Source organism: Saimiri boliviensis, chromosome 5 (assembly GCF_048565385.1).
Source record: "Saimiri boliviensis isolate mSaiBol1 chromosome 5, mSaiBol1.pri, whole genome shotgun sequence".
In the NCBI taxonomy this organism is placed as follows: Eukaryota; Metazoa; Chordata; class Mammalia; order Primates; family Cebidae; genus Saimiri; species Saimiri boliviensis.
Genome location: NC_133453.1, coordinates 12,065,003 through 12,079,522, shown reverse-complemented (window position 1 = coordinate 12,079,522; position 14,520 = coordinate 12,065,003). Strand labels below are relative to the sequence as shown.

The 14,520-nt window shown below is 40.6% G+C and overlaps 1 protein-coding gene and 1 long non-coding RNA gene across 4 annotated transcripts in view; one reads left to right on the top strand and one right to left on the bottom strand.

Moving 5' to 3' along the window:
• DNER (delta/notch like EGF repeat containing) overlaps positions 1-14,520 on the bottom strand; it is a 376,416-nt gene that overhangs the window by 165,271 nt on the left and 196,625 nt on the right. For both annotated transcript variants that reach the window (XM_039470096.2, XM_039470097.2), the window contains exon 6: positions 1,927-2,080. In XM_039470096.2, coding sequence (XP_039326030.1) covers positions 1,927-2,080 — 154 coding nt within the window. The remainder of the gene's footprint in view (positions 1-1,926; positions 2,081-14,520) is intronic.
• LOC141584531 (uncharacterized) overlaps positions 1-14,520 on the top strand; it is a 274,056-nt gene that overhangs the window by 205,949 nt on the left and 53,587 nt on the right. The window lies entirely within an intron of this gene.

Sequence of the window (14,520 nt, the reverse complement as noted above, 5' to 3'; positions counted from 1 at the left end):
GCTGAAAAAAAGAATGTTACGGAACAATATGTACAATACAATCACTTTTTAAAAACATGTCGAAAAATAATCATCTGGCCTGCAAGAGAAATATACACAAGCTGACCTACACACACATACACACACACACACACACACACACACACACACACACACACACACACACACACAGAAAGAATATACCAAAAGATTAACCTATTCCTATGATCTGAAGTTTGGGTAGGAATAGATATGTGAAAGACTTCCACTTTCATAAATTTCTATGTTGTTGGCTCTCTTGTTTCTTACAATGAGTAGTTACAAACCCCAATGCCCACTTCACTCCGTCCCTTTTTTCACCCCCAACTCCCACCTTATCCTGAATCCCCACCCAGTGGCAGAAGCTGGCAAGAGAATGGGATGGAAAGAGGAAAGATGACGTCAGCTTTGCACATTATTTTATAATAAAACAGCAACAACTTGGTGTTTGCTCTTAAGATGCATCATCGTAGCTGTGTCAAAGCATGCCCTGGTAAAATGCCATTCCTGCCCCTGAAGGGTTTGTAATCAAGTTGGCTGAGCAGTAAGTCAATTAAGATGACTGTCAGAGCATGAAGTCAGCAGGCACACTGTCCACTGCACTCTCCCTAGAGGCCCTCAGTGCGCTCTGAGGATTTCAAAGGCTCATGTAACATCCAAGAACACACCATACCAATCAAGAAATGTTAACGACTTCCCATTGGGGAGAACAAGGTAGCAGGAGCCTGAGCTAACAAAGGTACATGAACGAAAGGAAATTAATAGAAACAGGAAGATTAAGTGGCTTTTGTGGTTTATCCTGGGTTTTTCTTAAGTTACTTAACATAATCACCCTGCACAGTGCCAGCCTACACTCAGTACATATTTGTGGAACTGTTTTCAAAATATCCAAGCCTCTACTGGACCGAGAATACCATCTTCCCAGAACAAAAATGGTCTAATGCTGAAACAGAAGCATTCTAATGTCAGAAAGCCAAGGGACATACTGTGTAGCCCCATGTGAACATTCTTCTTCCATTCCCTAATTGAATCAAGCATGGACTGAGAGAATCAAATGAGATCTTGAAGCTGCCTTATTCAACAGCTGGGTATAGCATTGTTTAACCATCCTTAATTAAGAAGTATATGCTGAAAATGTGGAACCAGTTCAAATGTCCATCAATCAATGAGTAGACAAAGAAACTGTGGCATATACATACATACAATGGAATATTACTCAGCCATAAAAAGGAAGAAATTAGGCTGGACACAGTGTCTCATGCCGGTAAACCCACCACACTGGGAGGCCAAGGGAGGTGGAACACCTGAAGTCAGAAGTTCAAGGCCAGCCTAGCCAACACAATGAAATGCCATCTCTACTAAAAACACAAAAATTAGCTTGGTGTGGTGGCGCACTCCTGTAATTTCCAGTTACTTGGGAGGCTGAGGCAGGAGAATCGCTTGAACCCAGGAGGCAGCGGTTGCACTGAGCCAAGATCACACCATGGCATTCCAGTCTGAGAAACACAGTGAGACTTTGTCTCAAAAAATAATAATAATAATTTATGGCATTCGCAGTGACCTGGATGGGATTAGAGACTATTACTCTAAGTGAAGTAACTCAGGAATGGAAAACCAAACATCGTATGTTCTCACTCACAAACGGGAGCTAAACGATGAGGATGGAAAAGCATATTCAGTGAACTTTGGGGACCCAGTGGGAAGGGGGTGAGGAACGAAAAGACCACAAATTGGGTTCAGTGTATACTGCTTGAGCGATGAGAGCACCAAAACCTTGCAAATCACTGCGAAAGAACTTACTCATGTAACCAAATATCACCTGTTCCCCCAAAGCCTATGGAAATTTAAAAAAAAAAAGTGCATGCTGACATACACCTAATAACTGTGAACCACGTGCATATATCATACCAGGAAGGCAAACACAAGTGAAATTGCTCCCATCTTGCTTTTCGTTTGCATCAATACAGCTCGCGTTGTTCCGGCAAGGTTTCCTCTGGCAAGCATCGTATTCTTCACAGAAAGTGCCCACATACTGCTCCTCACAGGTACAGGAAAAAGTTGCCTAAAACACACAAAAAAACACAGTGTCTGTTACCTGGCACCTCTCAATGGTGTGCTTTGTCTGTGAGATTCAAAGTTCAAAAGAACCACTCCCTTTTTATAATAAGCCATTTAATCAAATCACTTATGTCATAATCTGGTTGAAATCGTCACTTAGAAAAATAGTATGTCTCTTTACAGTCTAATCTCAAACACATTTTTCTATTTCTTTGTTCATATTTATCCCCATCATTTTCAATATTCCTAAAATAGAAATGAAATGAACTTGTTTTAAGCTAAAATTGAAGTTTTACTGACCAGACATGGAAATGACAATTTTGCTAGAACAGATAGATTGTGCTACAGCCATTAAACTAGATGTCACTCCAACCAGCTAAAATCCTTCAACACAGATAGCATTTTCAACAAAAACATCATCAAATGTCCGACCCAGACTATCCTTCCAGAGCACTGAGAAAATGCACTGAATCACTCCGTCAACTGGCCTCAATGTACAGCCACGCAGATTACCTGAGTGCAAGGGAAAATAAAAGGAGGATAATTAAAGTAACCGTTTTGTTTGGCTTATGCTATTAACCTTATCTTAGTAAAAGACCGTAACTCAGACACAGAGAATGGAATTTGACTCGAAGCTTCATTTCTGAGATAGCTATAAAATACAAACAAAACTGGGTTTCTGTTCCCTTCTTAATGCCAGCCTGGGGATAGTGGCGTGTCTGAAATAAACCGCAAATCTGACCCCAAAGCCTAGGCAAGGCAATCTAGAGCATTACAGAAGATTGTTACGAGGAAGAGAGGAAGGGAGGCAAAGGAGAATTACATTAGCAGATTTTACTACTTAGGAAAATCTAAACAAAATAGACAAAAGCCCCCTGCCCAGCTCATCCCCAAGCCTGGCACATGGGGCAGGTGTTCAATCTCCACCATTCCCCAGCCATTGTCCCCTCACCCTCCCTGCCTCTCCCTGGCCTCAGCCTCCTGCTGCTAATCTAAGAAAGAGACTCTCACCTCTTCTCCATGTACTATCAACTCAGGATCTCCACTCAGTATCCCCATAAGCACAATCCACTGCCTGCCTTCCCCTCAAAGAGAAAAGGGTTATCCATTCTTCTCTTTAATGTGTTTTTGTCCCTCAATCAAGTTGCATAGTTCTTGCACATTTCTTGATAAATTTGCTCCTGAATATGTTTTTGTGGCTATTGATAACGAGATATTGTCTTCGTCCTATTCTTGGTAATACCCATAATACTTGCTAGTTATTATTACTCAGGAATAAAATGGTAGGGTTTCGTTTCCAGTTATCAAACTGAGCTTTCAGTACCAGAGTCTTTAGTTGATTCTCAGGTTTTCTACATAACACAAAGCCAAATAATAATAATAAATCCATAGCAATTGCAAATAGTAATAATGTCATCTTTTCTTCTCCAGTTCTCAAGGTTATATTGGCAGCTCTTCCAGAATAATTTTGGCCTCAAAGGGGTGTTTGTAGAATTTACCACTAAGTAGAATATTGGAATGACTGTGAAATTTTATCAAATGCCATTTTAGCTCCTATAGAAATTATCTATTGTTTTCATCTGTGACCTATTATTACATGAATTTAATATCGAGATTTCCTAGTACTGATTCAACCTTATGCTTCTGGAAGGAATATCCACTTAAGTCATTATGCAAAACAGTTTTAATATGATTAGCTGGCTTCTATTAGTAATTATATTTCTAGGGCCTTCCATTTTACTCTCCCTCCACCCTCTTTCCCCACAGACTTATTTTTCTAAGAAAAAGCTGTCCTTTGCACATGAGATCATGTTTTACACACTAGAAGGATGCCCCTTACACCAAGTGACTGAACAAGTGTGCAGACTCCTGTCCTCAGAAACCAACCAAGAGGCCAGACAATAGAATATGACATTTCACTCAACCAAACTGCCAAATTTTATATAGGCGTCTTTCTTTTATTAACAGAATATGTTTTGTTGTTGTTGTTGTTGTTGTTGTTAAGGGATTATGACAGGTCCTTGTAATCTGCATAATCAAGTCTCCTTGGTTTAATAATACATTCTTCAATTATATCTTAGAAGCTTGAACAATTAGAATTTTTTAAAAATAGCCTTTCTTCTTAAGCTGGAGCTACATTTTCTGCCTTCTGTTTCTATCATCTCTCACCTCTTTGTGGTAAATGGAAATTCCCTCTTCATTCTAGCAGTAAAATGAGGATCTATCTGTTTTTTCATCATGTTTTGAGTTTTTCCCTTTTGTATTATAGCTAGCAGCTAAAAGAAGCTGTCAGAAAGGTATTTTTTTAAAACAGGAAACTCCTTTTTTTAGCACTGTCTTCTAAGGACAATCTTGTCCTTGCTCAAATGCATAACTGAGTACACATTTGATATTTGCCTGAGTCCTGTTTGGAGCCCTCTGTGTGTCAGAAGATTTGTGACCGTCTTTGAAATGTAAATGCTGTGCACGCCCAGTGCATACAATTCCAAAGCAGGCCTCCAGATTATGATAAATTACTATATGTCATTGGTCTTGGCAGCTGTCCTCTGAAATTTGCTTGGTTTGTATCCAGACATTCCATATTGCAGATAAATTTGCTTGGTTATTTGAGGGATACATTTAGCATGTAATTCATCTAGTACGTTCCATGGAAAATATGCTGCTTATGGAAACAAATTATTAAAAGCCTCAAATCAAATATCTTCAAGTTAGTTTTGTTTTGTTTTGTTTTGTTTTGAGACAGAGTCTCACTCTGTCACCCAGACTGGAGTACAGTGACATCATCTCAGCTCACTGTCACCTCTACCTCCCAGGTGCCAGTGATTCTCATGCCTCAGCCTCCTCAGTAGCTGGGATTCTAGGTGCCTGCCACCATACCTGGCTAATTTTTATATTTTTAGTAGAGATGCGGTTTCACCACCCTGGCCAGGTTGGTCTTGAACTCCTGACCACTTCAGCCTCCCCAAGTGTTGGGATTACAGGCATGAGCCACTTGCACTCAGTCTCTTCAAGTCAGCTTTGATTGAATTTAGAGGTAAAACAGAAACCATTCATTTGGTTTTGCTTTATTACAAGCAGGAACCTGGAAAGAAACCTGAAGAAACTGTTGAAACAATTGCTTTTGATAAAGTAAAACACAAAAGTGATTCTTAACTTTTGGCTGATAGATGAGGAAAGAGGTTAACAAATGTTTAACATATTCATGACCATACTATTTTAGTTATATATTTGTATATCCTCTATCATAGCATCCATAAAGATAGATTTCTCCCTGTTTATTTTTGAGGAACAAAGAGCTTTCCTATAATATTAAAAATTCTGTTTTGATCGTTTTAAGATTGTTGACTTGTAAGAGATCATGACTGTTTATTATAGGAAACTATGTTAGCACATCATTTGTGAAAAACCGTATTTGACCGCTGAAAGTTGTAAACTGTTACTACCAACCTTGAGAAGTTCAACTCGCTGCCTGTGATATCACTAATCACTTATCTAGGTCCAATTAACTCTACCAGCATAAAGGACAAAGTAAACTTACTTAAAATGAGCACTTTAGCTAAATTACATAAAGATACTTCCTTATAAAAGTATTGTTTAAGTACATGGAAATGTACTTTTCAAGTAAAATGAACAATGACCCTCAGAAATTAATTTAAAAACCCAATATAGAATCTCAATTTTCCTCAACAGCTTGAAGTCAAATATGCCATTTGGACATTAATGAAACTTTCTCAATCAGTCAGTTACGGGAAGACGTAGTGCTAGCTATTTGGGAAGCTGAGGGAAGACAATTGCTTGAGCACAGGAATTTGAGGTTGCAGTGAGCTATGATCATGCCACTGCACTCCAGCCTGAGTAACAGAGTGGAACACTGTCTCTAAAAAAAGAAAAAAAATTAATAAAAGAAACTTCTAGAAGAAAATAATCAATTGCACATGGATTCACTTATTTGTCCATTCAACAAATGTGTATTAAGCACATACTATATGCCAGGCACTGTTGTAGGAGCTGAGGGTCACAGAAGTGAACCAGACCCTGTCCTGAGGATTATATTCTAGTAGGGTTGACTGACAATGAAGAAAATGAATGAGGAAATGGTATAGTAAATTCGGTTATAAGTGCCATGGGAAAAAAACGGAGAAAGGGAATAGAAGTAGAAGGGCTGTTACAAAGGACATGATTGAAAACAGAATGTAGAGAGAAAATGACAACAGGGCCAAGACTTGCTGGAGACATGGAGTGGCCATGGAGGCATCTGAGGAAAGTATTCCAAGTAAGGGGAACAGCGAATGCAAAGACTTCAAGGTGGACCACGCCTCACATGTTCACGAAAGATCCAGAAACCAATGTGGCTAGAGTACAGCAAATAACAGAGAGCAGAGTGACATGGGTCACTGGGTATGCAGCCAGATCACATAGGATGGAGGTTTTCAACTAGGGGCTGTATGATTTCCCAGAACGCATTTGGCAATGTCTGCATATACTTTTTGGTTGTCACAGCTGGGGGCTTGCTGCTGGCATCTGGTGGATAGAGCTCAGGGGTGCTGCTAAACACCTTACGACGAACAGGGCAGGCCCCACAGCAAGGAACTATCCAGTCCCAAACATCAGAGGTGCTGAGCTTGAGAAACCCTGATGGAGGCTAATGTACAAACTCTGGCTTGGTATAAAATTTTGGAAAGGATAGTTCTTGTGCCAGAAAAGAACCAAAATTGCACTGTACATAGTAATGTTGCTTTACATTAAATTACCTGTTTCATTACGATAGTTTATTTTATCCAGATAACACCCAGACCCCAAACATAAGTAATCCCACAGTCATCTCAAAGCAGAAGTTGGATGGTTGTTTATTCAGGGAAATTATGTTTGGGTCTTCCATTTTCACATGATGATGTCAGCCCTACCATCTTAGGTGATCTTCCAAGTATGAGAGGTATCATTACTCAGCATTATAACTGGCTCTTACCTGATAATTTAACCTGAACTGGGTGTCGTTCAATATTTATTCATTAATTCCATTCATTCGACAAACATTTTTTTGAACCCTGCCATGTGTCCAGCAATACTGTGCATACTAGAGATGTGGTGAAGGTCAAACGGACACAGTCCTCACTCTAGTGGAAGCAAAGGACATGCTCTACGTCAGATAACACCCTAGAGGAACAACAAATATATAGTTTCCTGTCACATTGCGTAAGTGCTATAAAGAAGTGTAACTTGATATGAGGAGACAGAAAGTGACAGTGGGGTGTAAATAGGCTTTACATCCATCAAAGTCTAGTTGGAAAGACTGGTGTCTTTGAAGAATCGTACATACGTCGAATTCACCCCTTCCTCCACATAGTCAAGGCTTCTACACTTAAGTCAAGCTAAACCATCAGAAAACTGAAGCTTGGACCGTATTCTCTTGTGCCTTTGGCAGAGCTGTTTTCATCGAGTTGTTATTTCACCTTACACTCTCAATTAAATATTGAAGAGCCCTATAAGAAACATCCCTGTTAAACCTAATATCACATTTGTTATGAGGATATTGAGAACATTATATATCATATGTCCCTTCGTGCACCATTGATGAAATCTTAACCCAAGAAAATTCAGTCATTTAAGTGCCACAGTTTTGCTAGTCTTTAGAACTGATGTTTCATTCTTAAGAACAATGCAAATCATGTAATTATTCTTCCCCCCCCCCCACCAACTTTTTGATTTGGGCATAAGCTCAGGGTCTAGTTGAAGTTTAGCTTTAACATTGGGCTCCATGACTATATGACTATTTCTCCTTTCTAATTTGGATATTGCCTTCTAATTTATGTATTCCCTGATTCTGACTTTTGGGGCATTTTCCTATTTCAATACTTCATGTAATATAGAGCCAAACCTCATGAATAAGTCCAAACCCTCTAACACAGCACTCAGGGCCCTTGACAATCTGGCCCCAACCCACCTTTTCTGTCTTTTTCTCTGTCATTTTTACCTCTCTCAGTAAAGCCTACTTGTTGGTGAACAAATCACTGCAGTGAGATAAGTCCACTCAGCAGCTATATTTCTTGCTTTATGGATCAGAACTTATAATTCTATTTTACTTTCTCCCTTAAAGAACACATACAGAAAATATACTTGTCTTTTTTTGATATCCCAGTGACATCAGTATGAACATGAAACACTCAGCTGACTAGACATTGAATTCCATTGTTTGTAAAGCTTGCTTAAATGAAATTATTGCATTAACCTTCACCAGGTCTGTCAGGTGGGTATTATACCAGATCCATCTTATGAATTGAGAACAGAATCAAAAAAGAGGTCAGGTAAATTATGTCAGGCGTCCCAGCTGGCAAGCAGAAGGTCAAGGCTTGAACTCACATTGTCTAATTCCAAATCCTTTGTCATTCACAGCTGCATACTATCCTCTCATTACTATGCTGGCCTCAGGTTCAGAAGATGTGTGTGGGGATGCTCTTTACCTTTAAGGGCATCTGCTAGGTCAAAACTCTAGCTAATGAGTCAATAACTAAAATAACCCCAGAAATGGTGGCATTTTAGTTCTCACTTCCCATTTCTGTGGTTTTTCTACCTCCTCCCTTGCTGTCAGGCTGCCTTCGTTACCTCTGCATTACTGACTGTCCCTCTGGTTCACTGACTCTAAGTTCTTATAGTCTGAGAATACTACTTAATGTATTGAAATAAGGTGTCAGGATAGAGTAAAAACTATCCTATCTGGTGGTTGAAAGTACCTCTTATACATAAAGCACCTAATCATTCATGAACAGACTTAGAAACTTCAGGCAATTCTTCACCAGAATTGGAAGTCCTTGATGTCTGGGACTCTAGCTACTCAGACATAACAGATGCTTAGGTGCTCATTGAAATAATCTGATGTCATAATAGCCTGCTTTAGGGGTAGTCTTGCAGGAGAGTTCTGCACAGGCACAGGGTCTTCTCCACCTTCTTCCTTGTCTATCTCTGATATCCTGGATTTTGCTTTAAGAGCGTCAGAGTCATTCTTTGAGCACATGTTTATACTAACTAGGATAACTGAAACCAGGATTAGGAGGACAGTCCCAAGCCAAGAGGTGACTAACAGGCCCCTAAATCTCTGATCATGAAACGGAGATGATTCAAGCCACTCCTTGCTAAAGGACCCTCCAGGCCAATTTAGATTTCCATCGTGAGCCAGACTAATTCCAAAGAACATCTGGGTTATTCCTAGTTAAATGTCCAAATATCTTCTAGGTCAAAATTCTGGCTAATGAGTTGATAATGGTTGAAAGTAGGTGACGCAGGCACGGTGGTCTGCCAGTTACGCTATTTTTATAAATGTTTGAAATTGTCCATAATTAAAAAAAAATGTTATTTTTATTTTAAGAATCTGGCTAAGCACCAAGAAGAAAGATAAAACTTGGAAACACTGGAATTCCATTTGAGCATCCCACAGCTGGCTCCTCCCTGTGGAATCTGTCATTGCATCTGCTGCAGGACTGCTGCAAAGAACATTGTGAGCATGTGACTGGGTCCCTGCATATGAAGTCCCACTCCAGAGATTTATTTCATATCCAAGTGCCAGGAAAGCTCTGCTTGCCCTAAGGGACTGACATGTTTTCTCCTTGTGGACAACATAAATCACGTAATAGAGCATAATTCCCTCCAAACAACCCGGTCAGCTTGAAGAAAAGGCTCAGCCATTCCTATGCCAAGGGAAGGTCTGGTTGCTTCTCGGCTTCCCCAGTGTACTGGGGTCATGACCAGGGCATGCCCAGCCTCAGCCTTGGCGGAAGGAAAGGAATTCCTGCTTACAGACCCTACAAGCGAAAAGTCAGAAGACCTCTCTAAACCAGTTCCCTACATACTGTCAGCATCAAGTAGACTCTGTTTCCTAACATTGGAAAGTTCTGGAATCATTTCACTCTTAGTTAATGGAAGAGTTTCAGGAGGCTGTCTGTGAAGATTCCAGGAGTAAGAGCTTTCTGCAGCCACTTTTACCAAGAGCTTATGTTGCCCTAAGCAGTCATCAGTGGGAGGAAGGCAGTGTGTCCTGGCTGACTCATGTAACAACATAGCATTGGTCAGGGTCTAGCCTGGACTGACCATCACCCCAAATGCACTGACCCTGAATCTGTGCAGAGGCCACAGAGACCTTGTCCTGATAACCCTCAGCTAAGGATCTATTAACCCAGCTCTGAGGCTACGGGAACCAGATAAGACAGTCATTTAGGTCTGAAACTATATAGGTGACAGATACTAAAACCTAGACACAGAAGAGTAACCACTGCATAAATTTTCATTTTATTAAGCATAGGGGAGCTATGAGTAAAGGGTCAGAAAACTAGTCTAGCATGCATTCAGCCAGGTAGAATTTAGCCTCCTACCAAACCCAGATTTAGTATTTCAAGAAGCAAAAAGGACTATGTGGATGTAAAATTTGAGACTACCTGAGAATTCCATTTACAATGTAAAAATGACCATAAATGCCTTTTCCTGAACCCAGACCACACAAGAACACCTGGAACCTAGCCACAGAGACAAACTGTTGCCTCTTTGGAGGCCCACAGTGCTCAAAAAAACCTATGAATTACATGTTTTAAATTCTTGTCTTTTGGCTGGGTCTTTTTGTTCTATTATTCATTACACATTAACGTAAACAACACATTCATATCACTTATAGCTCATAATTTTATTTCCCCATTATTCTTAGATATACTATCATTCTTTTATTTGGGTTCATTAGTAGCTTATTACAAAAAGAAAAGACAAACGTAGAAACCTGCAGATCATCTCAGCATTAAATTCAGGACTTGACATTCATGAATTCATAGGATTCATTCCTTCAGCTTAAATGTTAAATTTTAAATAATAGTAACAATAATGAGAGTCCTGCTCTTTCCTTCCAAGGACATTGAAGTTTACTTTACTACTCAGGGGAGAGGAAAGCAAATGTCTTTTAGGAAATGCTGTAGAAGCCTTTCTTCCTAAAACCAGATATATGGGTTGGCAGAATGGAGATGTTCAAAAGCAGCTTCCAGCCATATCCTGGCAACTCATGTGTTCTCAGCACTCTCGGAGTGATTATAATTAGGCACACGATTTCCATGTAATCAGTCTTGATCTTCGATTCACACACATCTGTGTATTTATTTGCCGCAATGTTCTAATCCATTAACAAAAGTAAAGTTTGACTTTAAAAAAAAAAAAAAAAGAATGTCACTGAAAATTCATCTTTTATTGAATTTCTCTGAAAAAAGAGCCTGTTCCCACAAGAAGACAACATACCATTCTACTTATTTTAAAATTCCATTTGGCCCTCTAGTTATTTCCTGTGTTGTATCAAAAGAAGTAAAAAAGAATACTTTAAGAAATAAACATTTTTATGTGTCAATTACTAACGAGAAGGGCTAAAGAATAGAGAGCCTGCCCAGCTTCTTCCTCAGGCTCCCTTAGATGGGAACAAAAATGATAAACCAGTGAAGCAGTGGTAACTATTCTTAAAGATGGGAAGCCGATGGGAACAGGACAGAGGACAAAGCTATCATCTACTGACGAAAGCCCTGCCACGTGCCAGGTATCACAGGAGGCTTCTTTCATTTAATCCTCCCAGCAGTCTCCCAAGATAGGTATGATTTTTCCATTTCACCAATGAAGAAACAAATCAGAGAATTTAAGTAGCTTGCTGAAGGTGACACAACTTATCAGACACAGAGAAGCTCAGATTCGGTCTCAACATAAAGACCATCTTACAATTTAAGACATTCAGAGCCATAAGATAGGAGGGACAGGACTCAGACCGCATCCTGAGAAAGGTGATGAGGGGAGCATGCTGCACTGGGTGGGGATGGGAAGGGGGTGACCTCCAAAGGCCTCGTCCACTCTTAGGTCTGGTGGCCCTGGGTTCCAGCCCCAGGTAGGGCACGAATCCTCTCTGTGGCTGTCCTGGCCCCAGAAATTTCATGTCACTCCAGAATGCTCACAACACATTGTGGGATTCTTTCCTACTCTTTCTGTATTCATTTGCTAGGGCTGCCATCACAAAGTATCACAGAGTAGGTGGCTTAAACAACACAACTTTAGGCCAGGTGGTGGCTCATGTCTGTAATCCCAGCACCTTGGGAGGCTGAGGCAGGCGGATCACAAGGTCAGCAGTTCAAGACCAGCCTGGCCAACATAGTGAAACCCTGTCTCTATTATAAATGCAAAAATTAGCTAGGCATGGTGACGGGCACCTGTAACCTCAGCTACTCAAGAGGCTGAAACAAGAGAATTGCTTGAACCCAGGAGTAGGGGGTTGGGTTGCAGTGAGCTGAGATCGTGTCACTGCACTCCAGCCTGGGCAACACAGCAAGACTCTGTCTCAAACCAAAAAACAAAAACAAAAACACAACTTTCTTTCTCATCACTCTGAAGAATACACAGCCTAAGATGACGATGTCGGCACAGCTGGTTTCTCCTGAGTCCTCTGTCCTTGGTTTGCCCATGGCCATCTCCTCCCCATGTCTTCATATGGTCTTTCCTCTATGTTTGTCTACATCCTAATGTCCTCTTCTTTAAAAAGACAGTCATAACAGATAAGGGCCCACCTGTATTTCACTTTCTCTCTTTAAAGTGACCTCATTTCACTTTACCTCTTTAAAGAGCCTACCTAAATATGGTGACACTCTTAGTACTAGAGGTTACGACTTCAACATACAAATTTGGGGGATGGGAGGCCACAATTCAAACCATCCTAATTCCCCTTCCCCTTTCTGCTTATTCCTCCAGCTATTTTCAAAGCAGCCTTCCTCAAATGCTGCTTTTAGTCCTTCACAGATACTTGATGCTCAGTGCATTCACCGGCTGATCCTAGAGGGTGCACAATATTCCTCGAACAATTGCTGTGTGAAGAGATTAGCATTACATGTGCAGACACATAAAACGTAGTTCATGTGTTCCAAGAACTGACAATCTAGTTAGAGAAAAAGTCTGTGTCATTCTCATCATCATGATCATCTTCACTGTGAATATGTATTAGGCTCTCGAATGCCGGGCCCTGTACTAAAGACTTTGCAAAAGGCAGTTATCCTCATAGCTACCTTTGAGGTTTCTGTTATTGTTATTCCAATTTTATAGCTGAGGTAACGTGTACAGAGAGGGTGAGTAAACTGATCAAGTTCTGCCAGCTTGTAAATTGAAAAGCTGATCTTTGAATCTAGCTAGTCTGATGGCAGGACCTGCTCTTTACATTAGAAGAACATGAAACACAGATGGCAAAGCAGCATAGCAAAGGAACACAGTACCTTGCTTGCTGAGATCCTGTTCCTGGGTCTTCTCCCTTTTTGACCATGGGCAAGTAATTTATATTATTTATTGCATAGCTTCCTGTTGGGCCTTACTTCCGTAACAGGAGAAAGTAAAAGGAGATGTGCTGTAACCCAAAGATGCTATTATTGACGTTATGTTTTTAAAATTTAACTGTTGCAAGCTCTAAAATGACACAACTGATATTCGAAAACACCTATCCAGTAACAAAGGAGTCCGAGTAGACACGAATACAATTACTGTATCATGACACAGGATGGTTGACTGGCCCTCCTTCCCAGTTCCTGGATGAGTGAGGCAATGAAATCAAATCAAATCACAGGCTAGATTCACGCAGAGATTAGAAATTGGGCTGCGGTAATCCTCCCCGGTCTCTTTTTTCCCATTAAGATTACCCAGCCCTTCCCAAATCTTGGAGATGGGAAAGAATCAAATGCTCAAACAGCTGCGGAGACCAGGAGGGGTTACACCTGCATCTGGCCCAGGTAAAAGGGCGGAACCCCTGATCCCTTACAGAGAGCCCCTAGCACCCTGTTTCAAACACTCTGATTGCTCTGGGCGGATCCTAGGTCAATCCTCAGTGGCAGCTTTTGTCCTTCTGGTGCTGAGCCATTGAGTTCTCAAGACGTTTGAGACCATCTAAAACTCAAGATCCTAAGATAGGGAGACAGATGTGAAGAACTCCCCTACGCAACACCCCCTTTAATGAGGAGGCCGCCCTCTCAGCATCACTCTGATGTGCACTTCTTCTCTCTTCTCCCTTCCTCTATTCCTGGTTCTCTGCCTCGCCTTATTCCCTTGAGGCTCCTTGACATATGTGATTCATAACATCACGGGCCACAGCTAAAAGATACATATGTGCCTCGATGCCCACCTTCAGCCGGGATGTGGGCCTTCTACCGTGTGTCTTAACTTTAACCCAGCTTCACTTTCCTAGTCAACTTATAATTCTTTGTTCAGTCTTCACATGGACTTTCCTCTTAATAGGTTATTTTATAGTTTATATATTTTTGTGTATAGCCTCAAGTCTGATACAAAGAGAGAGACTGTAAATAAATTTAAAAAGTAGAACATTGCATAAAGCTGACATAAGGAATCATTTTAGTCTTTCTAATGGAAAGTGAATGCCAGATTTACAGCCCATTGTTCGCCTAGAGAAATAAT